The 20645-nt window shown below is 42.1% G+C and overlaps 1 protein-coding gene across 1 annotated transcript in view; it reads right to left on the reverse strand.

Moving 5' to 3' along the window:
* Positions 1–5263: 5263 nt before the first annotated feature.
* ASXL3 (ASXL transcriptional regulator 3) overlaps positions 5264–20645 on the reverse strand; it is a 122281-nt gene continuing 106899 nt past the window's right edge. The window contains exons 11-13 of the mRNA XM_049619559.1: positions 19374–19479; positions 12389–14330; positions 5264–9554 (exon numbers count right to left, since the gene is read on the reverse strand). Of these exons, the coding sequence (XP_049475516.1) occupies positions 5844–9554; positions 12389–14330; positions 19374–19479 (5759 nt within the window). The 3' untranslated portion in view covers positions 5264–5843. The remainder of the gene's footprint in view (positions 9555–12388; positions 14331–19373; positions 19480–20645) is intronic.

Raw genomic sequence — 20645 nt, forward strand, 5'->3', positions numbered from 1 at the left:
GATGACAATGAAGCGTCTATGTGAAACTTGATGAATCACTGGGCAAATTACTTGTTCTCAGATAAGGCCTATGATGGATACAAATAAGTACTTCAGATGCTAAGAGCAATTTTTACTCAAACCAGGCCACACTAATATATTAGGAATAATAGAATATTTATATAAAAACTGTATAACCATACCAATTTTATGAGAATAAATGAGTCAAAACTATATAAGCATTCAGATCAGTTTCAATAAACATCGGCTTAAAACTCTGGACTGTTCAACTTTCTCTAATGAATTTTGAAATAAAGGATGCCTGCGGAGTAATGCAATGAAAATAAAAAAACTTCCATGTTAAATAAAATTAAGAAAGCACTTTGTAAATATTTTAAGGGAAAAAATAGGACAAAAAAAGGACTGCCATCTTTGTAGTGAAAATATCAGTTAGAATTATCCATTTTCCATTGACTTACTTGGATAAGTTGGACTTTCATTTTTATAAATGGAGGAAGCAGCATATTTTGTTCTTTTCTTCCCCCCTCCAAAAGTAAACATACTCTTTCGCCATCTGGTGGCCAAAGACAGCATTTTCCATGTAGATGAAAACAGCTGAACTCAAATTTAGCCAATCATGTTTAAAGCTTTCTGATTCATCTTACTGTAAAGATATGCGTATTTTTTTAACCAGTATAACTGACGCAATTTTGTTTGAATGATTCACAGCATTTTCTGCAAATAACTGTAGCTGTTAATATTCAATGCAAGATGAAAAAAATTAACCCAATTGTTTTAAAAAACAATTTGGAAAGTTAATTCATTTGGAAAGTTAAAATTAAATACGGTAGTTAACAATTTGACCTGAATGTCTTTCAGTATAAAGAATTAGCAAGATCTTTAATGAAAACAAGGTCCAGATATATTTTTAAATGGTAAGCACAACAGATACTGTGAATTTCAAATAGGTTTCAGTTTTGGACAGTTTTAACAGTAGTTGGAACTGTATGTTGACAATTCACCAAACCAGAAAGGGTAGATAACTTAACAGTATGTGTTTTTCTTCCTCCCTATAATCTTAAGTGAAATTTCCAATGTATTTAACACATTTTATGTAACTACATTTCATTAAAAAATTAAAAATGACAATGATTTACTGTTGAATTTCTTTATTTTCTCCAGAATATTTTAATATTGAAACCCAAATTGTTACTTTGAGAAAGGGATAAACAGAGAAACATGGAAGAGACAAACATTTCATTTAACTTATGGTATTGTGAGCAGTCACTTTTGTAGGCAACACTTTTTTCTTTGTAGAAAAGAAATAAAAAAACAAACAGCACCATTAAAGAATGCATGATCCCTGAATTCTAAACAAAACACTGTCTAAAAATTGTTTAAATGCTCGTTGCACTCAGTCACATTTAGTCAGGTATCAAAGCAAGCATAACAGTATTAAATTGTAGCAGTCTTACTGAACCAACTGCTCTCCCTTCTGAGGGTTTTACACACCTTTTCTGAGTTTTTCCTGTGGGAACAATATATTCTTTGGTAGAGGACTGAAGGAGGGTTTCTCTTTTCTGTATGCTGATAGAAAATGTCTGTATGTTCAGGGCCTTCGCCCCCAATCTGTGTTTGTCATGCATGTTATGTTTGGGTTGATTTCACATTTTGCTGTTACACTGTAGGAGTAATACCGCCTTTTTTTTATTTTTATTTTTTAAAAAGGCATTAAATGGCTAATGTCAAACAGATGTAAACATTCAGAATACTGACCAAAAAAAAAAACAAAACAAAAAAAAAACCCCACACACACAAACACACATTTAAAAAAAAAAAAACAAAAAATTGTACTGTACTGAAAATATGAATCAGATTAGGTTTCCAGGAAGCAGGGGGGAAAATACAGCAGTACAAGAAAATTATGGCAACCAAGTAAAGCACTTTTCTTTGAAACATTCATGAACAGTACAAATACAACAAAGTTTTTCTACAGTCTAAATTATTCTGCAACTATCAAATATAGTACAAAGCGAAATAGTATGTGCTATAAAAAAGCAGCTCCTTTAAATTATAGTAAAAATGCTTTTTGTTCGCTTTACAGTGACAAAGCATGAGGACTGAAGATTTTTATATTCAGTGACATTTTGGCTACATAGGCCCCTGACAGTCTGATGAGTTCCTTTTCTAGGACTCTTCACATTGTTCTCTAGAAACACAGAAAGACAGTGACTCTGGGCTCTGCATGCTCAGCGGGCGTTGGCGTCCACACTGGAGAGACGACGCAACCCTAAGCCTGGCTTCGGCTTCTCTACCCTGGCACCTCAACAGACCGAGAAGGAACTGGGAAACCAAGGCCACAGTAACTTCCTCTTTTGACATTGGGCGAGGGTTTAAAAATGGGGCTGCGGCGTCACGTATTCGGACTCTTGACTGCGTTACGGAGCACCATATGCACAAGCTTCTTGGGCTTTGAATGCTTATTTTGAGTGACTAAGAACATCTGAGGTCTAGAAGTCATCTAAACCTGCTATAATAGCTCATCCCAGAAACACATACCACCATAAAGTCTTTGTAGCAACCAGGCTCAACCTCAGAGGTTTGTTTTCAAGTTTTTCTCCTTCAAACTAAGACCTTAGCAGAGAAATATTATATATAACTGTGGTGCTCTGGGTTCACCAACATTTCTGCTATTCTCACTTTGGAAAAGGAAAAATATTTTCATTTTGAAAATGAATTTGCATCAGAACGTTCTTATTAACATGCCCATTATCTACCTAAATGTTTTTATACACTTCAGGCATATGCATATCATAGAAGAGGGGGATTAGGGAATAGCCATTTTCTTCCTTCCCCTGCTCCAAAAGTGCTACTTAGGGAAATACATCCTTTGTGATAAAAAAAAAAAAAATTACATGTTACATGTGCAAGTTCTATTCCTGATAGGGATATCATAGTGTCCAATAATCAGGATAATGCACACACTAACATTTGCACATTACACAATAACCATGTAGTAAATAACATACTACCTTTGCACATAGGCAGACACCTGTGGAAATCAGGAAACTAGTAACCTATTTACCTAATCCAAATACACTGGCTTGTGTGTGTGTGTGTGTGTATACATATATATATGTGTATATGTATATATATATACGTATATATATATACATATACACATATATATGTGTATATGTATATATATATATATATATGTGGACACTTGTAAAATATCTGACCCACATTTTACTTCTGAATTTTTCCTTCCATCATTATTTTAGCCCAAAGATATCAACTTTTCAGTTATATAAACCATATGTGAACACAGCGAAGATAAACTGGGGCAAGAAAGAGAAAGGGCACAGAAAAAATACCCTCTTTGGACCTGGGTGACTGAATCCATGCCCGATCAACAATCAATTCTCCCAAACTATGTGAAAAATCACCTACTGTGTGAAAAATCAAAACATACAGAAGGACACTTTATTCCCAGTAACTTGCAGGCAGTATTCCACAAAGATGGAACTGATAATGAGCTCAGCATCACTTCAGGCTCAACTGTATGTCGTATACAGAGTGCAAAGCTTTATAGAATGAAGTGTCTTTCAACACCGTGCCAGTTACTGATGTAGTGATTTTGAATCTGCTGGTGTGGACAGTACCTGACCAAAAGAGCGGCAGCTGGATCTGGAAGGAGTTGGCATACAAGTGTCTCCGTTTTAGGGGTGCCCTTCTGTGAGACTAGAGCATGCTTTTCTGAACCAAGATACTACTGCAGGCCAAGCAGCCCACAGAGAGGACGCCACCCAAACACAACCTGGTGCAGAGTGGACTAAGTAAGGATCCACTGGAACTTACCCTGCCTTCCCTGGACCGGCTGGTTAAGTGCACCTGCTAATTTCTCAGTCATGAAACTTTGTTCCTTTCAGTGTGGAAAAACAGAAGCACAAGTACTGAAGCACCAAATCTCAGCCACGGAGGCAGACCCTTCTTTGCTTTTCTTTCTTTTTAAGTATCTTTCACTATTAGCAATTTCTTAATAAATGTGACGTCTGCATCACCTAACAAAATTTGGCAACATCACAATAATAAATATGGAGGAAAAAAATACACGTACCATAGTGGAATACTATTAAAAAAATCACAAGTGTTCTTTCTCCCCCCCCACCCCCCAGGAATGTAATCTCTGCTCATTCCAGGTAATTTTTAAGACACGTTTTTAAGGGAATGTCAGAAGTTTACATTGATGCGAAAATGTCTGTCATTCTTACCCTGGATACAGATGATCCCTCCCACCCCCATGTTCTGTTTCTTTTTTTTAATTCTACGGCCACAGTCAATCAGTGGGTTAATGGCACTCCGCCTTTTGTGCTCTGTAACCTGAAGTTAAATGGGCGTGGTTTTTGCTGCCTTTCATCTTTCCACAATGTGCATGTGCTTTTGAACTTGCTTTAAGGAACAGAGCCTGCTGACCTACAGCTGTTCTCTGGCATGAGGGTGGCCAAAGCATGTGGAATGTAGCTCCCATCCTCAACATTCAGACTTCACTGGATAAACACGGACCATAATTGTAAGATGCAGTATCCCGTTTTCAAAAGCAGTTCCACTCCCCCAAATATGAAGAATGTACTGAATTCACCTGAGGGGGTTAAAAACCCCAAAACATGCGATACCTAGAACGGGTTTTTAAAATAAGGGCTATTTTCGAGTCAAATATATAGATTGTGAATCATGAGAAAAACATTATTCAGAAATCTATCAACACTTCACCCTTCGGTAGTTACTTTTTGTCATCAATGACACTTTAAAAGAGAGGTGGCCAACCTCTGCAGAGTCGGAAGCCAGAATGTACTGGTGTCATCCATAAAGGGCTACAATTATTTCTGCCCCCCTCCCTTTTAGTGTTTAGTAATTGTCTTTAGAGTGAACAGAATGAACCAGTATTAACATTACAACCCATTTGTACGTGTTTGCATACACAGCGTTTTATTTGCTTACTTTTAATTTTAGGGCATTTTTTTTTTCATACTTGCTCTTTAAAGCTACACATGACGCTCTGAAATCCTACGGGCCTATGGCCCTCTGCTGGTCAACTCATCTGACGGTATCAGGTGTCAAAGGGCTCGAACCAGATTACCGGGCATGAGGCCCACACTGCAACTTCAGGTAGAAGACACATTTCACTACAATGTGTGCACAAGGTCCAAGGCAGAGCCAGACATCCTGCCAGGCTCTGAAAAGAGTGACAAGGGAGGGAAGAGAATAAGGACAGTGGAGTTCATGAATGGCATACCTCCTTTAATGTATCTTTTGAGATAGGAGCAAATACAAGGAATCGTACATTTAAATAAGATTCCCCTTTCCAAATACGATTGCATCACTGTGGTAAAGGTAGGTCCGGAAGAGTCAACCGTGAAAGCCTTTGTTGCAATGGTTAATCTACAAGAGAATGAATCACCAACCACCTTAAATCACTTTTCCCGTTCTCTTTCTACATCTGCATTTCTGGTTAGCAGTAAGTAATTAAAAATGTCCTTTTCCTATCTACACCTGGATTAAAAATAATAATAATAATAATAATAATAACGAATGGGGTAGTGACCTGTATACACGTGGACAGAAATTTTCCAAAGCTGGGAATGGCAACTTAATCTGTAAAAGACATGCTGATGAGCCACTCTGCTGGGACGTGACCTCCCCTTTCTGGGAAATGCAAGTAAATAATCCCAGAGAGAAAAGATAATCTGTTCCAAAGTAAAATAAATTATCACGATATAAACCACTGAGTTACTCAATTTGTTGCTGCTGACGCCGTTTGGCTTTTCCGTGTTGAAAAGGGATACTGCATCTTTCACCAGCTCTTACCGCACAACCAGGCAAGCCACACAGAGTTTGGAGGGACCTATGCAGTCGTCGTGGCAGAAGGCCCCACAGCCTTTGCACACGATCATGGCTTTCAGCCGGCAAGAGCATTTCAGTTCCAACTCATCCGCGTTGCTGCTGTCGGCAAAGTTCTGCACGGGCATCTGAGCGTTCTGACCAGGCAGGCCCGTGGCAGGACTGGAGCCGCTTCCCAAAATCCCAATGGACTTTTCAATTGCAGATGCCGCCCTTTTGAAGCTCGTGCTACCAAAGTGTATTGTTGGATAATTTCCACAGAGCTGCTGTTGTTGCTGCACCTGCATTTTCTGAGCAGCTAATTGGGTAAAAGGCTTTTGTGGCTCAGAAAGCAAATAGGAAGAGAAATCTGCATTTTTTAGCGCAAATGCTTTTAACTGTTCTTTCATTTCATTCTGGTCATAGGAAACTTGTTTCATGCCCAGTTCACAGCTGCTGCTTAAACCTTCCTCAAAAGAAAGAGGTTCCGATTTTATATTGCTACATATGCCCGTGGACTGTGGCCAACTAAGTCGCTTAGTGGTTTCCATGGCAACCGGCGGTTGCTTCGGATCGGAGGGGACTTCTGCATTAGGAAGAGGTGGAGGTAGCGGAGGTGGCGGTGGGGGAGGCGGGGGCAAAGCCAAGGGTGGGGGGGGCGGCGGGGGCGGGGGCGGGGGATGCACCAGTGCTTTGTTCGGCATGGAGTGCGCGGCCCCTCCCACGTCATCGCCTTCTTTAATGGGCACGTTGGGGGATATCATGCTGGCTAACCTCAGCTGGTGAGGTGCTGAAGAAAGGCCAACGTCTCCCAACCCCTTTTGTTCGAGATGCCTATTGAAGGCGAACGCGTTACAGCCCACTGGGGTCTTGGCAGAGGCCTGTAATAGCGCGGCGCTGGGGACGGGGCCCCGGGCAGCCATGGGCATTTGGTAAAACTGCTGCCGGTGTGCGATGCCAGCCTCGGGGTGGAAGCTGCCGTTCTTATCGACGTGAAATAGGTTCTGCTGGAAGCTACACGAGGGGAGCAGCCGCTTTTGCTGTTTGACCTCAGGGCTGTGAACAATTCTGTTCTGCATGGAGTGCTTGTTCAGCCACTCTTGCTTAAAAGGCTGGCCGTGTCCTAGCTGGTTCATGCCCGAATTGATGACACAAGGCACCCCCTTAACATCTGGCTCCACCAACAACTTCCCTGGCTCACATTTAACTTGCGTATGTTCCCCCACAGTCCTGGCGACTCTCTTTTTGGGGTGGGTTTCTCGCTTTCTCATTTGCAGCGGTGCAAGGGTCCCTGCCAGGTAGCCCTTCCCGTCTGGATTTGGAGAGCTGGACGGCATTTCTACAATGTTCCTCTCTGGTGCCGTTTTACCCGCTGAGGTAGTTTGAAGAGGCAGAGGAAGTCTGTTGATTTCGAGCTTGGCACCCAGTCGGGGCTGAGGCAACACTTTTTCCAAAGGCAGGTTGCCCTGGAGCAACTGTGTCACCAGTGGATTGTTAGCCTCCACGGATGAGAGACGGCAGCCGGAGCTCCCTGCGCTGGGGACTCTTTTCAGGGGGTCCACAGCCAAGGAGATCGCCTCTTCCATGGGGCCGGAGGTGGAGGCCTTCACGTTTTGTGCCTGCGGCACACCAGGGGCGACCTCTGCGGCCGGAGGAGGCAGCTCGGGGCCGGGGAAGTCTTCGGTGTCCATTCTAAAGCCCTTGTCCACTTCATGAGGTTCAGACTTCACCGGGAGAGGGACATTTGTCATGAGATTCCTGGGGTGAAGTTCTGACATGTGTGAGTAGCCAGCGTGTTCGCTTTTGATAGGCTTTGGACAGCTCTGCTCTAGGTAGTCTTTCTGTTTACTTGAACCAGAGTGACTAACCAGAGGCTGCCCTGGGCCCCTCATCCCCTCCTCAGTCCAGCAAATCCGGTTGCCTGGGTTGTACTGATTGCTACAGGTGGTGTCTGTTTCACTCTGGAAAGTGGCTGGGCCCCGTGCCTGCTCAGCAAAGCTATTACTAGGAGCAGTCGCCTCATTTAACTTATCTGGAACAACAAGGGGTCCTTCTCGGAGACCTGAACAGGCCGCCTGCATCGGTTTACAGTCTTGCTTTGCCGCGGGAGCAGCAAGGAAACTGGAAGTGTGATCTACGCCTTCGTTTGCAACTGGCTCAGGCCTGCTGATGACAGATACCTGAGGACACGCCACGGGCTGGACGGAGGCTTCTGTCCTCACTGACCTGCCCTGGAGGTCCAAGCTGGCTTCCGCGCTGTCGACGGAGACGGTCAGAGACAACGTGGAGGTCAGCGTGGCGCTGTGGTCAACGATGACTTTACATGGAATCGATCTGTTTATGGCTGCTGGTGCAAAGCCCCCCGGAGGCTGCTGAGGTTTCCCAGAACTGTCTGCCCTGTTTCGAAGCCCTGAATTTTTGTCCAAGCTTTCAGCGCTCAACTTGGGAGGACTCTCGTAAGAGTTTATTGTTAGCATGCTTCCAGTAAACATTGCGACATGTGGCCGTGCAGCCAGGGCGTCTGTGACTGCTACCGACTCCCTGCAGCCGAGGGCGGCTCTCACAGTGGTACCCAAGGGTCCGGGGGCCTGTTCTTCACTCCCAGGCATGGCTATCTTCTCAGAAGGGTATCTGCTGTTAACTCCCGCTGGGGGAATCAAGACAGAGCTAGTGGAGAGATGGCTGGGCAAGTTATTCCCGATGGAGGGAGTTGGCACAGAGGTGTACTGACTGGAGACTAAGTTACTAGCACTGCTGCTGGACAGCGGCGCCTGCTTGTCGTCCATGGGGCTCGATCCACGGCAGCCCTCTGTCGTGAGGGGGATAGGAGTGCTTTCGATGCATTTTGGTATGATGGCTATGCACGGAGTGTCAGTTCCCTGGATGGTTTTTAACATGCTTCTATTACAAGCAGAAATCGTAGTGTTTGCACTGTCCACAGACATTAGAACGGAGGATTTATCAACAGAACTCACAAAGGGATGTTCTTTAACTGCTCCCGACATAGCAGTGCTGCAAACAGACATGGGGACAGAATTTTTATTAAAAAGCATGGGCACACTGCTATTTTCAGAAGAGGTAGATGAAACAATTTTCTCAGATAAATGCGACACAGGTACATTTTCGTCAGAGCTATGCACAGATAAGTCAGTGGCAGTTTCTGGAAGTTTAGCTGGGTTAAGAGACTGCTGCAATACAGTGCTGGTCTCCCGGAGGTGCGCGGACTTGTTGCTAGGAGATCTGCAGTTTGGATTGACAATAATCACGCCGGTAGACCCTTCGATTTTTGTTTCAGGGGCAGAAGAGACTTCTAAGCTGGGAGGCCCATCCTTTGAGCCGAGCACAGGCAACCGGGACTCTTTAGTGTTCTGGAAGAGGTGGGCTCGGGCTTGATGCTTTGCGAAGAGCTTCGCCTTTGTCTGCTCTTTGATGTGTGCCAGGGTTCTTGCCTTTCCACCCTCTCCTGGGCTCCCCATGGCTCCGGAGACGATGCTGGCCGCGGCAGCCACAGCAGCGGCTGCCGCGGCCTCTCGCTGGGCCCTTGCCTGCTGGGCCCGGGCCTTGATATCTGCAAGGGTCCTGGCTCCTGTGTTCCTCCCACCGCCGACCGACGTGCTAGGGGATGCGCGAGACTCTGGTTTGGAGACTGGCTGGCTCTTGATAATAAAAGGTGGCCCAATTTTGGAAAGCTGGATCTACGGGAAGGGGAGAATGGAAAGATAAAGCGCTTGATACAGGATCACAGAGGAGGCATGAGGAATGTGATAACGCAAGAGGAAAGAGGAGCTGCATTCTCTCTTAATGTGGCACCAACTACACCTAAATCCCCGAATGGGCCTTCAGGGTATAAAGCAACAATAAATGTAGCATGAACGTGAAATTAAAATTTCTAATCTCTGTTTTTCATCTACAGAAACATCAACCGGCGACTTCATTTGGTATGGAAATGAAACATCTTCTTAATGCCTCATATAAATGGAAACAAAATCCATGCTTCTTAAAATGAGGTTAGCTAAAAAAGACTTAGAGATATTTAGCTTTTAAATTATCTTCCTTGCTGGCATAGCAAACTGGGACCTTAACTCTACATGAGTTGTCCTCTTAATGTGACACAGAGAAAAAAGCCCTTAGCCAAGAGGTCAGGAGACTAGAATTTTCATCCTGGCTTCACTCAAAGGAAATCCGTGATCTTAGGCAACTCACCGTGTACCTCAGTTTCTCCAAGGACCTCCCTGGACCAGAGACCCTGTGGTTTTTAGGTACTCCCACTCCACCTAGCATGCCGCCTCATACATGTGTAATAAGCACACAATAAGAGTTTGCAAACTCACTTGTAAAATGAGACTAGTTATTTCTGGTCTATTTCCTTCACAGGGCTCTTATAAAGATGGAATGAGACTGTATCTGTGTGAGTGCTCTGCTTTCCAGAGGGATTTGAAAGCATTATCTTTTCATGAAAGCAAGGGTGACTCTGGTTTTCTGCCTCTAAAAGCAACTATGGGTTGGGCAGTTTCTTCTGATACTGGTAATCCTCAATTTGCTGAATTCCATAAATACCCCAACCCACAGTGACCACCTCCTCATGCTAATGAAAGAGACTCAGTCATCACCAAATTCACGAGGCACAAGGCCCAACACCCAACATCCCATAGCAATGGCTGGGATGCCCCAGTCACTAAAAACATCCTTAGAGTCACAGATTTGTAGAGCTAGAAGGGTTCTGGTTAAGGCACCTCATTGTACAGTTGAAAAAACTGAGCCCGTGGAGGCTGCCCTGGGGTCATATAACTAGTGAGTGACAGTGAGAGTCTTCGGGCTCCCCATTCAGGGCTGTTGACAGTACTGTGCTTCCCTTGGTTTTGTCTCTCTGGACAAAGCTTTTCCTAGAACACTTAGCTCTCTTCTTAACACATGTGTGTGTATTTACACTATAAACCCCTGACACTTACTAGAGGATCCTTTCAGTCTCCAATTATGCTTTGGAACTTTGGTAGAAGAAATTATCTTACTGAGCTACTTATTTCTCATTTTCCACCTTGCGAGGTCTCTCTTCTAATCGAAAGGCTCCAAAGGGGGGGGAAAAATGAATTTAGAGAGGAGATTTTGTTTTTTACTTTTAAATATTTCCTTCATTAAAAAAACAAAAAAACAAAAAAACAAACTTTCTAAAAACATTAAAAAACAATTAAGCCTGGATATACTGAAGAGCTCAAGGTTGAACAAACATCAAATATGTATCTATCTTTACATAAAGTGTATATTACATTGAAAATAAGCTTTTGACAAGAAAAATTAGCCTGCTATGTTTAAAAATATTTCCTATGAAAAGTTTGCTTATATTTTTCCCACTGCTTCAGAAATTAAAATGCACAGTAGAGTTTTAATTGCAGCTTAATGTTCATCTTTCACATCTCTAGAACCTTATTTAATAGGTGTTACTTTATTAAATAGAATAACTACAGCTACACTCTTCGAAGTCAGCCTTATGGATATCATGAGTCACATACAAAAAATAGATGTCAGGTTAGAGCAAAATAAAGAGAAAGAGATTAAGAGAAACAAAGCTAGAATATGTTTATAATTCTAGACCAAACCTATGGTGCAATAATCCATTTTATTGTAAGACAATATAAATGGACTGAGATGAAAGCACCAAATAAATATAGATTATATTGGGTAAGATTTTTTTTTATTATTATTAAACAGAGTGTTTCTTTTGAATTAACCTCAATTTTCAGTTTACTTAGGCAGAGTCAATTTATATAAAAGGCTTGTTTTCTCACCTTTAATTCCTACCTGGGATCAAAAGAAAATATATAAATAGGAATGCCTGATTACAGGTTTTATTATTTGTAAAGTTAAATACTTCTTTACTCTCTTGAAAATAAAAATAAATAAATAAATAAACAAACAAACAAATAAATAGGATCTGTATACCTCTACATCTACAGCATTTTCCCTCAGGGTGTGTTAAGCAATTTCACTGAATTATTGAAGAAATATTTAATGAGGTTCTTCCATATGTCAGGTCCTTTCTGCTAGGCAGTGGTGGTGGTCAATGTTTGCTGGAAAATAAACCGATTACCTATACCTTCACCTCCTTAGTGCACGCCTCTGACTTTTGACTACTTTCCCTAGTCCTACTGGACTTTTCTAGGACACTGAAGTATCTTTCAACTTGCCCCAACTGTATGTAGGTCTCTGTCCTATGCCTTGGAGTCTCTGAAAGACCCTGTATCTCATGGCCTATAGGTTCCTCCAGGCCCTGTTCTCCCTCCTCATTTCTTTTTCCTTACATGCTGAGGTCTAAGTACATATATGTGTGTATCTAAAATTATCATATGAGCTCAGCGCACAGCCTTAAAAAAGATCATTTAATATTAGACTGGTGTTGGAGTATTAGACTGTAAACTGCTACAGAAAACCTGGAGGGAAGAAAACCTTATTTAAAATTAGAAAACTAAGCATCAAAAAATAGGAAAAGCCTATCTATGGAATTGTCTTCATTGTTATTATTATCATTCCATACCTTGAGAGGTGGAACCCTGGGCTCCTCTCTGGGGGGCTGCTCTTTCTCAGGGGGGCTGCTGGACAATATGTTCCGCACTGACTGATCATCTTCTATCCTAGCCCTCTTTTCCTTACAGATTCCAAAACTGTGCTGCTCTGCTGTTTTCCTCTTTGATATCTCGGATTCTCTACTTTCATTTCTTATCCCGTCGGGTGACTTGGAAGGCTCGGACAACTTGGAAGAATGCAAGGTCTCCAATCGGTTCTGTGAGCTTCCTTGCTTATGGGGTTTATTTCTAGAGCCTTCTGAAAAGGAAGCCTTATCCACTGATGAGGCATACTGTTTGTCCTGTAATTTAGCTGATGGAAGCTCGTTTCCCTTACTCTCTGTCTCTTCAGAAAAGACCGGTAACTCCAATGGTGAAGATGCCCCTTTCTTCTCTGTTCTTTGCAGGACATTATGATTTTTAACTTTTATCATTTCTATAGAAGGAAGTTCTGGAATCGAAGCAGGATAGGGCTTCTCAGTTTCAACGTGTGATTTACAAGGCTGCTGACTCAGAGTCTTACTGTGCAATTCTTCAGATGGAAATGCTTCAGGAGAAACGGAAGAACCCATATTGACGGGTTCAGGAGTATTTGATAGAGTCCTCTGTTGAGAGAGAAGGCTCTCGCCCAGGGGCTTGGCAGGGGCAGAGCCTTCATCTTTTTGTGGGGAGAGTGGTTCTTCAGAGATGGAAGGGGACTTTCTTTGCTGATGCACCATTCTGTCATTCATGGAAGAATTAGAAATTGGAGATGTTTCTGAAGGAAGAGGCAAACTGGATATAAAAGTGGTCTCAGATGTGAGAAGCATGGAAGACACTGAAGACGTTTCTGAGGTCAAAGGTAAATCCGACATGGGTGACGTTTCTGATGTTAAAGGTAAATTTGATACCGGGGATGCTTCGGATGTTAAAGGTAAATTGGACATGAGAGATGCCTCTGATATCTCAGGTGAAGTGGATACTGGAGATATTTCTGACATCAAAGATGCATGAAGGCTTTCATCAGGGGGGTTTCTCTGGTTATATTTGTCTGCATTTTCAGTGCTGGACACCTCAGAACAAAACGTTGTCTCAAGGGAGGCTGGAGTACATGATTCTTCTGAAGTGGATTGGGTTTCCCCTCCTGGGGATGTCAGGCTGGTACAGGCTCCCTCTGGGCTCTCGGAAGAGAAGGAAGTTTCAGAGATGCAAGCATTTTCAGAAAGCTGTTCATCAGGCTCACTCTGTAACTCCATATCTATGGCAATTCCTTCACTGGGAAATTGGCCTTCTAAAGACGACGACCCTGTCTTTATTTTTGGAGTATTGGTCTCTACTGCAGCTTCTGGCTCCTTATGTTCTGTGTCACTGACATGAGTCACAGATGAAGTGGAAGGAACGAGAGAATCACAGACCTCTAGTTGATCAATAACAACCGACATTTCTTCCTGGGGAGATTCTGATTTCTCTTCCACTTTAACTTCAATATGAGGCAAAGTTTCTAAAACATCATTCATCATAACACAGGATTCCAAGTTATCTTCAGGAGGTGCTACCTGGGGCTCTTCGTGAGAGTTGGCTGGACTTTCAGACCCCTCAGAAAATTCAGGTATCGTCTTATGATTTTCATCCTGACATTCGCAGATACTAGTCTCTACCTCTTCAGCAATTTCCTCCTGAATCACAGATTCTTCAGGGATCAAGATATCTTCTGATTCTGATTCTGCCATTATGTCTTTACCTACATCTACCATAGCACAGAATTCCGGCTCTGGTGAAGTTGGACTTTTCATGCTTTTTGGCTGTTGCTCTTCCAAGGGAGTCTGTGCAGAAAGACCTGGGAAGCCAGTGGGTCCACATGAAGAACTACTTTCAGCGCCATCATTGTTTGGTCCAGAAGTAAGCTTTATTGAGTCCTCTCTTGACATGCCCAACCTGAACAGAAATTAGAAATATTAAATTACTGTCCAACCACAAAACACGAAAGGGACAACTTGGAGATATGTATAGAGTATTCAACGGAAGTAAATGAATCAAATTGATTTTATAATCACTAAATAATACGCTTCATTTATGTAAACTGGTTTATGATGACTTAATTTTTCTACTGCTTTTATAATCGTAACTAAAATAAACTCTCCTTCTGGTTAAGAAATGTATTATGCATTTTTATATTTACCTATTTATCTACCAACTTATTTATTTTTGGTATAGATTTTTATTCTGTAAGTAAGGAGATATGAACTTTGCCAAGTGTTGGTAAAAGGAATAAAAAAAAATAATGTACTACAAAAGATTAGAAAATATTGGACAGAAAAGCAAAAGAATGTATAAGATCTAAAATTTAAAAAAAAGTTTTAACATTTATTTATTATTGAGAAACAGAGAGAGACAGAACATGAGCATGGGAGGGGCAGAGAGAAGGGGAGAAAGAATCCAAAGCAGGCTCCAGGCTCTGAGCTGTCTGCACAGAGCCCGATGCAGGGCTCAAACTCACAAACTGCGAGATCATGACCTGAGCCGAAGTTGGACACTTGACCAATGAGCCACCCAGGCACTCCAGATCTAATTTTTTTCTTATCAGAAAGTAGCAATTCTAATCGAAAGCAGCACAGTCTTCAAAGGATGCAACATAAGCAAGTAAGATCAACGGAAGATGGGTATGGTGTAAAATCTTGAAATTGAAATGATTTCCAAAGATTAACTTCTCTTAAACCAATGTAAGAGGTGTTACCTTATTTTAGTCTCTAAGTGTCTAACTTAAAAATAATATGGGGGCGGGGGCGCCTGGGTGGCTCAGTCGGTTGAGTGTCCGACTTCGGCTCAGGTCATGATCTCACAATCTGTGAATTCGAGCCCCACGTCAGGCTCTGTGCTAACAGCTCAGAGCCTGGAGCCTGCTTTGGATTCTGTGTCTCCCTCTCTCTCTGCCCCTCCCCCGCTCGTGCCCTGTCTCTCTATCTCTCTGTCAAAAATAAACATTAAAAAAAAAACAACAATATGGAAATTTCACTAAAATATAACAAACATATTTGGGGTTGACAAAGTTGATTCTGCTAGGTTACATTTGTATGAGGCAATTTTGTATGAGGCAAAATTCTTTCATGTGATCACTTTCTGTAAAGATATTCCAGAGAAGATAGCAAAGAGTATCAAGAAAAAATCCAATCTGATATTCATGTCATAAGGAAAGTTCATCAGAGTTACAAAGATATTGTAAATCACTATTTCTGTCATACTAAGTCATACTAAGTATGCCATACTCAGTTATACTAAGTTCACGTACTAAGTTACGATGTCAGCCTCACATGGTAGAGAAATATGCTGTTCTAAATGAAGTTAAATTAGAGTACAGACAGTTACAAAGACAAGCAGAAGACAGAACACTTCTCTCTTCTGGGGAAGACATATTTGAGCGAAGAAATACAGCTATAATAGTATTGAGACAGGAATATACCTCAGTGAAATCTTCAACTGCTTACCAAAATCCTCAAAATGAAAGGGAAATAAAGTTGAATACAGTTTTTGGGGTGTCACTGCCTTCTTTACTAAAATTCAGAAGGTCTTAAAAGAAGACAGAAGATAGTACCCTCAAAGTTAGTCTCTTTTCTTTGAACTTTCCCTGAGATGGGTTCAAAGTAAGCTATAATTTATAACTATCCTACACCGAGAGGAACAGAACAACTACATTACAGATAAATTTAAAGCAGAATAATCAACTAGAAATAAGGTCCCTTGGGGCTAGGCCAAGCATCGATAGTAGGTTAGGTGTGGAATATACAGTATCCATCCACTGGCAGCCAAACTTCTGCTAGTTGGTTGATAAGGATATAATACATGTATTAACTTGTATTAAATATAGTTAATATTAGTAAATACCATATATGTATATAATATATGCATATGTATATATGGAAAACAGCACCGTACAAAATATGCCTATGTCAACATTTTATTATTTTCTCGAAAAAAAGAGATTTAAGATGGTACAAGGCATAGCAGGTTGATCTTCACAGCACAGCACATAGCACCACAAAGGAAAACACTGAAGTCCAGAAATATAGACTGCAAATCAGCAGACCGATGCCCATAATTCTGACTTAGCATACATATGGATGATCTCTAACTAAAGAAAATACAGGACAGTACTCTGTTATAAGGAGAGTAAGTCAGTAAGAAACAAAATAAACAGCTCAAAGAGCTGAAAACCAAAGTAGACAAATCTTAACTGAGGGGAGTTTGGACGGCAACGTTCCTGGGAAAACTTAAAGCAGGGAAAAGGCACAGGTCAACCGAAAATTATCTGACACTAGGAGAAATAATCTCTCACATACTAGGGGAGCGTAGGTAATCTAGAAGTGACCAAATTAGAAGGGCAGTCAATGAAATGTCCAAAATACATCCGTTAATCCAATGTGTAATCAAAGATAGAAAAAGTCAAGGAAGAAGTTCAGTGACGTAAGCGGACAGAAACTCTATGGATGAACTACAGCAAGAAAAGGGTCAAATAAAAGAACCGTTTGTATTCAGAACTCCGGGATGATGACAGGGACCCACGCTTACTTACAGTATTGTAGCTGTCACTCCCCAGGGCATATGCATGAGAGTCTGAAAGCCCCCCAAATTTTATGTAAAAAATATATATGTGTGTGAATTTTTCTGAGAAGGAACTGCAGCATTAAGACACTGAGCAAATTACTGAACCACACTGTGTAAACCTGGGAAAATCAGTTTCATTGCATCTCAATTTCCTAAACCCATTTTTAACGTAAGAATAATAACGGTATCCACCTTATAGGACTGTTGGGCGGGTTAAGCGACATATTCCCTGAAAAGCTGTTAGAAACGTATCAGAGCCCAGCATGCTCAATGACGACCCGGATGAAGGAGAGCTCTCTGTAACACATGGTGCCTCGGGTACAGGCCGCCTGAGGGCAGAGCCTAGGCAGCCCTACAAACGCCCGCACCTCAGTGTCTGGCACAGATGAGATGTTGGAACAATTTTTGCTGCATTCAAAAAAAGAAAAAAAAAAAAAAAAAGAGGGCCCGACACTCAACAACAACTAAGGACCAGTGCTTTGGAGGTAACTGGCTCAGTTATCTTTGCCAGCACTGGAAAGGGTGCTTTCAACATTTCCTTTGTCGACAAAAGGTGAGGAAGCCTCCTGAGTGGTCTTCAGGGTCATCCTCCAGGGTGCTTAATCCCGCTCGGCACCAGCATGACCTGGAGAGAGCCTAAAGATGCGTATTCCTGGGCTCAACTCCTGGAGACTCCCAATCATTATGTCTGGCATGGGTCCTGGAAAACTGTATCTATTTTTAAAAGCCCCAACGAGAGGGTGCCTGGGTGGTTCAGTCAGTTACGCGTCCAACTCTTGATTCTGGCTCAGGTCACGATCTCACTGTGTGTGAGATCAAAACCCATTCCACACTGACAGCAGGGAGCCTGCTTGAGATTCTACCCCTCTCCTCGCCCCTCCTATGTGCTCTCTCTGTCCCCCTCTCAAAATAAACATAACATGACACAACACGGCACAGCACAGGACAACACAACACAACACAACACAACACGACCTAACATCTCCAATGAGGACTTTGATGCAGCCAAGCTTGAGCAATATGCTGGTGACAAAATACGAAGGCATAGAAGTAGTCTGCTGCATTTTTAATTTTTGAGAAAACACATGAATTATCTCCTGTTAGTTCTGTTTAAATATGTATACGCATCCATGGTTCTAGGAGAGCAAGTGAACACAAGCCTTCCTCCTTGAGGGTACTGCTAGTTAGGACACTCCACCAATGCTAGCCTCCTCTGAGTAAGCAGGCTGTTAATCATAGGATTCCTTTTCTTTTTTTTAAAATTTTTTTTTTAACGTTTATTTATTTTTGAGACAGAGAGAGAGACAGAGCATGAACGGGGGAGGAGCAGAGAGAGAGGGAGACACAGAATCAGAAGCAGGCTCCAGGCTCTGAGCCATCAGCCCAGAGCCCGACACGGGGCTCGAACTCACAGAGTGCGAGATTGCGACCTGAGCTGAAGTCAGATGCTTAACCGACTGAGCCACCCAGGCGCCCCATGGGATTCCTTTTCAAGAAGAGCACTCAGATGAGCCTCTTGACATCGTTCTCCCTGTTTACAGGGGGAAGTTTGTGAAATTAGATCAAATGGTACGGATTTTGTTACTTGCCACCACCTCAGTATCATTTACACGAAACGACAACTCTTAAGTATTAATTGTGCATATGGGAGTTCAAGCACAAATTCCTTTCTAAGGAGGATCTAAGGCCACTGTCCACTGTCAGCTCCTAAATCCTTCCTCCTCCCTTAGGGACCCTATGGTCTCAGAGGCTCTAATTCTGCTCCAGTAAGATATGTCCCTTCTAAATGTGAGGCAGAGGCGAAACTCCTTTCAATTTAATTCAGTCACTACCACACTTCCATGTGGCTTATTTTAAAAAGAAATGCACACGCAGAAAAATAATAAACTAAAAGCTGATTACACTGACAAAGGAAGATGGAAAGAGTGAAGAGTAATACCTCAGGCTGTCCCCCAGAACAAGGACTAAACACGTGTATATGCACAGTCAACATTTTAGGAAAAAATGTGAGAATCGAATGTGTCTAAAACTATTTATCTCTGAAGTATCTGTTAATGAATATGCTTGGATTAAAAACAGGAGATTTTTACTAAAATCTAGTTAAGAAAGCCATAACGGACTTCTATCAGATTTCATGTGCAATTTTCAGTCCGAAATGAATTTTCATGGACAGGTTATAAACCCTTGAAAATGCATTTTTTAAAACTTTAAGGGCTGATACGCTGCTATAATTTTACCTGCGATTTCTTACACTGAGGGACTATTGCCTTTTATGGCAGCCTTATTAAGCTTTACAGCTTTTCGTGTGCCATGTGAAGCAGAGAATTACACTTTCATTTCCTTCAGAGAGAAATGAGAAAAAAATGCTCTCGTACTTACTTTTCTCCATAAAACCTTTCAAAGAATTTTTCTTTCCAAGGTTCTGTTTTCTTTTCCTTCTCAATTTCTTGCCTTATCCGCAACTGCATTTCTGGAGTAAACTCTCCTAGAAAGAAAATGTTTATGTATGGAGTAAGAGTGGCCATAGCTTCTGCCAATTAATAAAGAAAACACGTAATTAATTTGAGTAAACTTTTATGGATGTTGAAAAGAAAAGGCTGAGTACTGATAATATTTCTACAGCTTCTCTTTTTATGGACATCGCTCAAATAGTCATTTAGCCCTAGATGAACTTTAAAACCCTCAGCAAATATACTGTATGGTAGGGGCTGTGGATGAAATAGCGTATATTCAGTGCCCTTAATGAAATCAGTCTGGTGGGAGAAAAGGCACACAAATTGACTATAATATAATGTCGAAAGCCCTGTATGGGCCATAAGAATAAAGGTAGAAGAAAAGGCACTTAATTCTGCCTGAATCGATTAGGGAAGACCACATACAGGAAATGGCTCTTGAGTTAGCTTCTGAAGGATGACCAAGCTTTTATAAAGTAATTAACTCACAAGGCACAGAGATATGAACATGTGTATTTATGTTCTTTTGAGTGGCCAATTGTAAGCAGAATGTAGGAGTAGGAGGAAATGAAATGGGAAAGGTAGGCTGAGGCCAATTAGCAAATACATGGTTTAAAGAGAGTTCTAGGGGCACCTGGGTGGCTCAGACAGTCGAGCATCTGACTTGGCTCAGGTCATGATCTCACAGCTTGTGAGTTCGAGCCCCGCATTAGGCTCTGTGCTGACAGCTCAGAGCCTGGAGCCTGCTTCAGATTCTGTGTCTCCCTCTCTCTCCGCCCTTCCCCTGCTCATACTCTGTGTCTCTCTAAACATTAAAAAAGTTGAAAATAAATAAATCGAGTTCTACATTTTCCCTACAAGTGACAGAGGGAGGCCCTGATGGCATTCACTCGGGGAGAAATATGGCCAAATAAGTGGCTTAGAGACAAGATGAAGACACAAGAGAACTCCAGCCAGGAGGCTGTCGAACAGCACAGAGGAGAGGCAGAGAGGACAGTCAGGCCAGCGGCTGTGGGAATGCTCAAGGGGATTCAGATTCACAGCACAATTAACCGTTCATGACCAAGTCAGCCTGGGGAGAAGAAGAGGACCAAAGAGATCATCAAGTTTCAAAGTGAGGAGCTCTGAGGACAGTGGTGACGTTAGTAGAGATGGGGAACAAAAGGGACAGCAGATGGTAAAGGGAGGATGGTGAGGT

This window comes from Panthera uncia (genome assembly GCF_023721935.1).
Source record: "Panthera uncia isolate 11264 chromosome D3 unlocalized genomic scaffold, Puncia_PCG_1.0 HiC_scaffold_8, whole genome shotgun sequence".
In the NCBI taxonomy this organism is placed as follows: domain Eukaryota; kingdom Metazoa; phylum Chordata; class Mammalia; order Carnivora; family Felidae; genus Panthera; species Panthera uncia.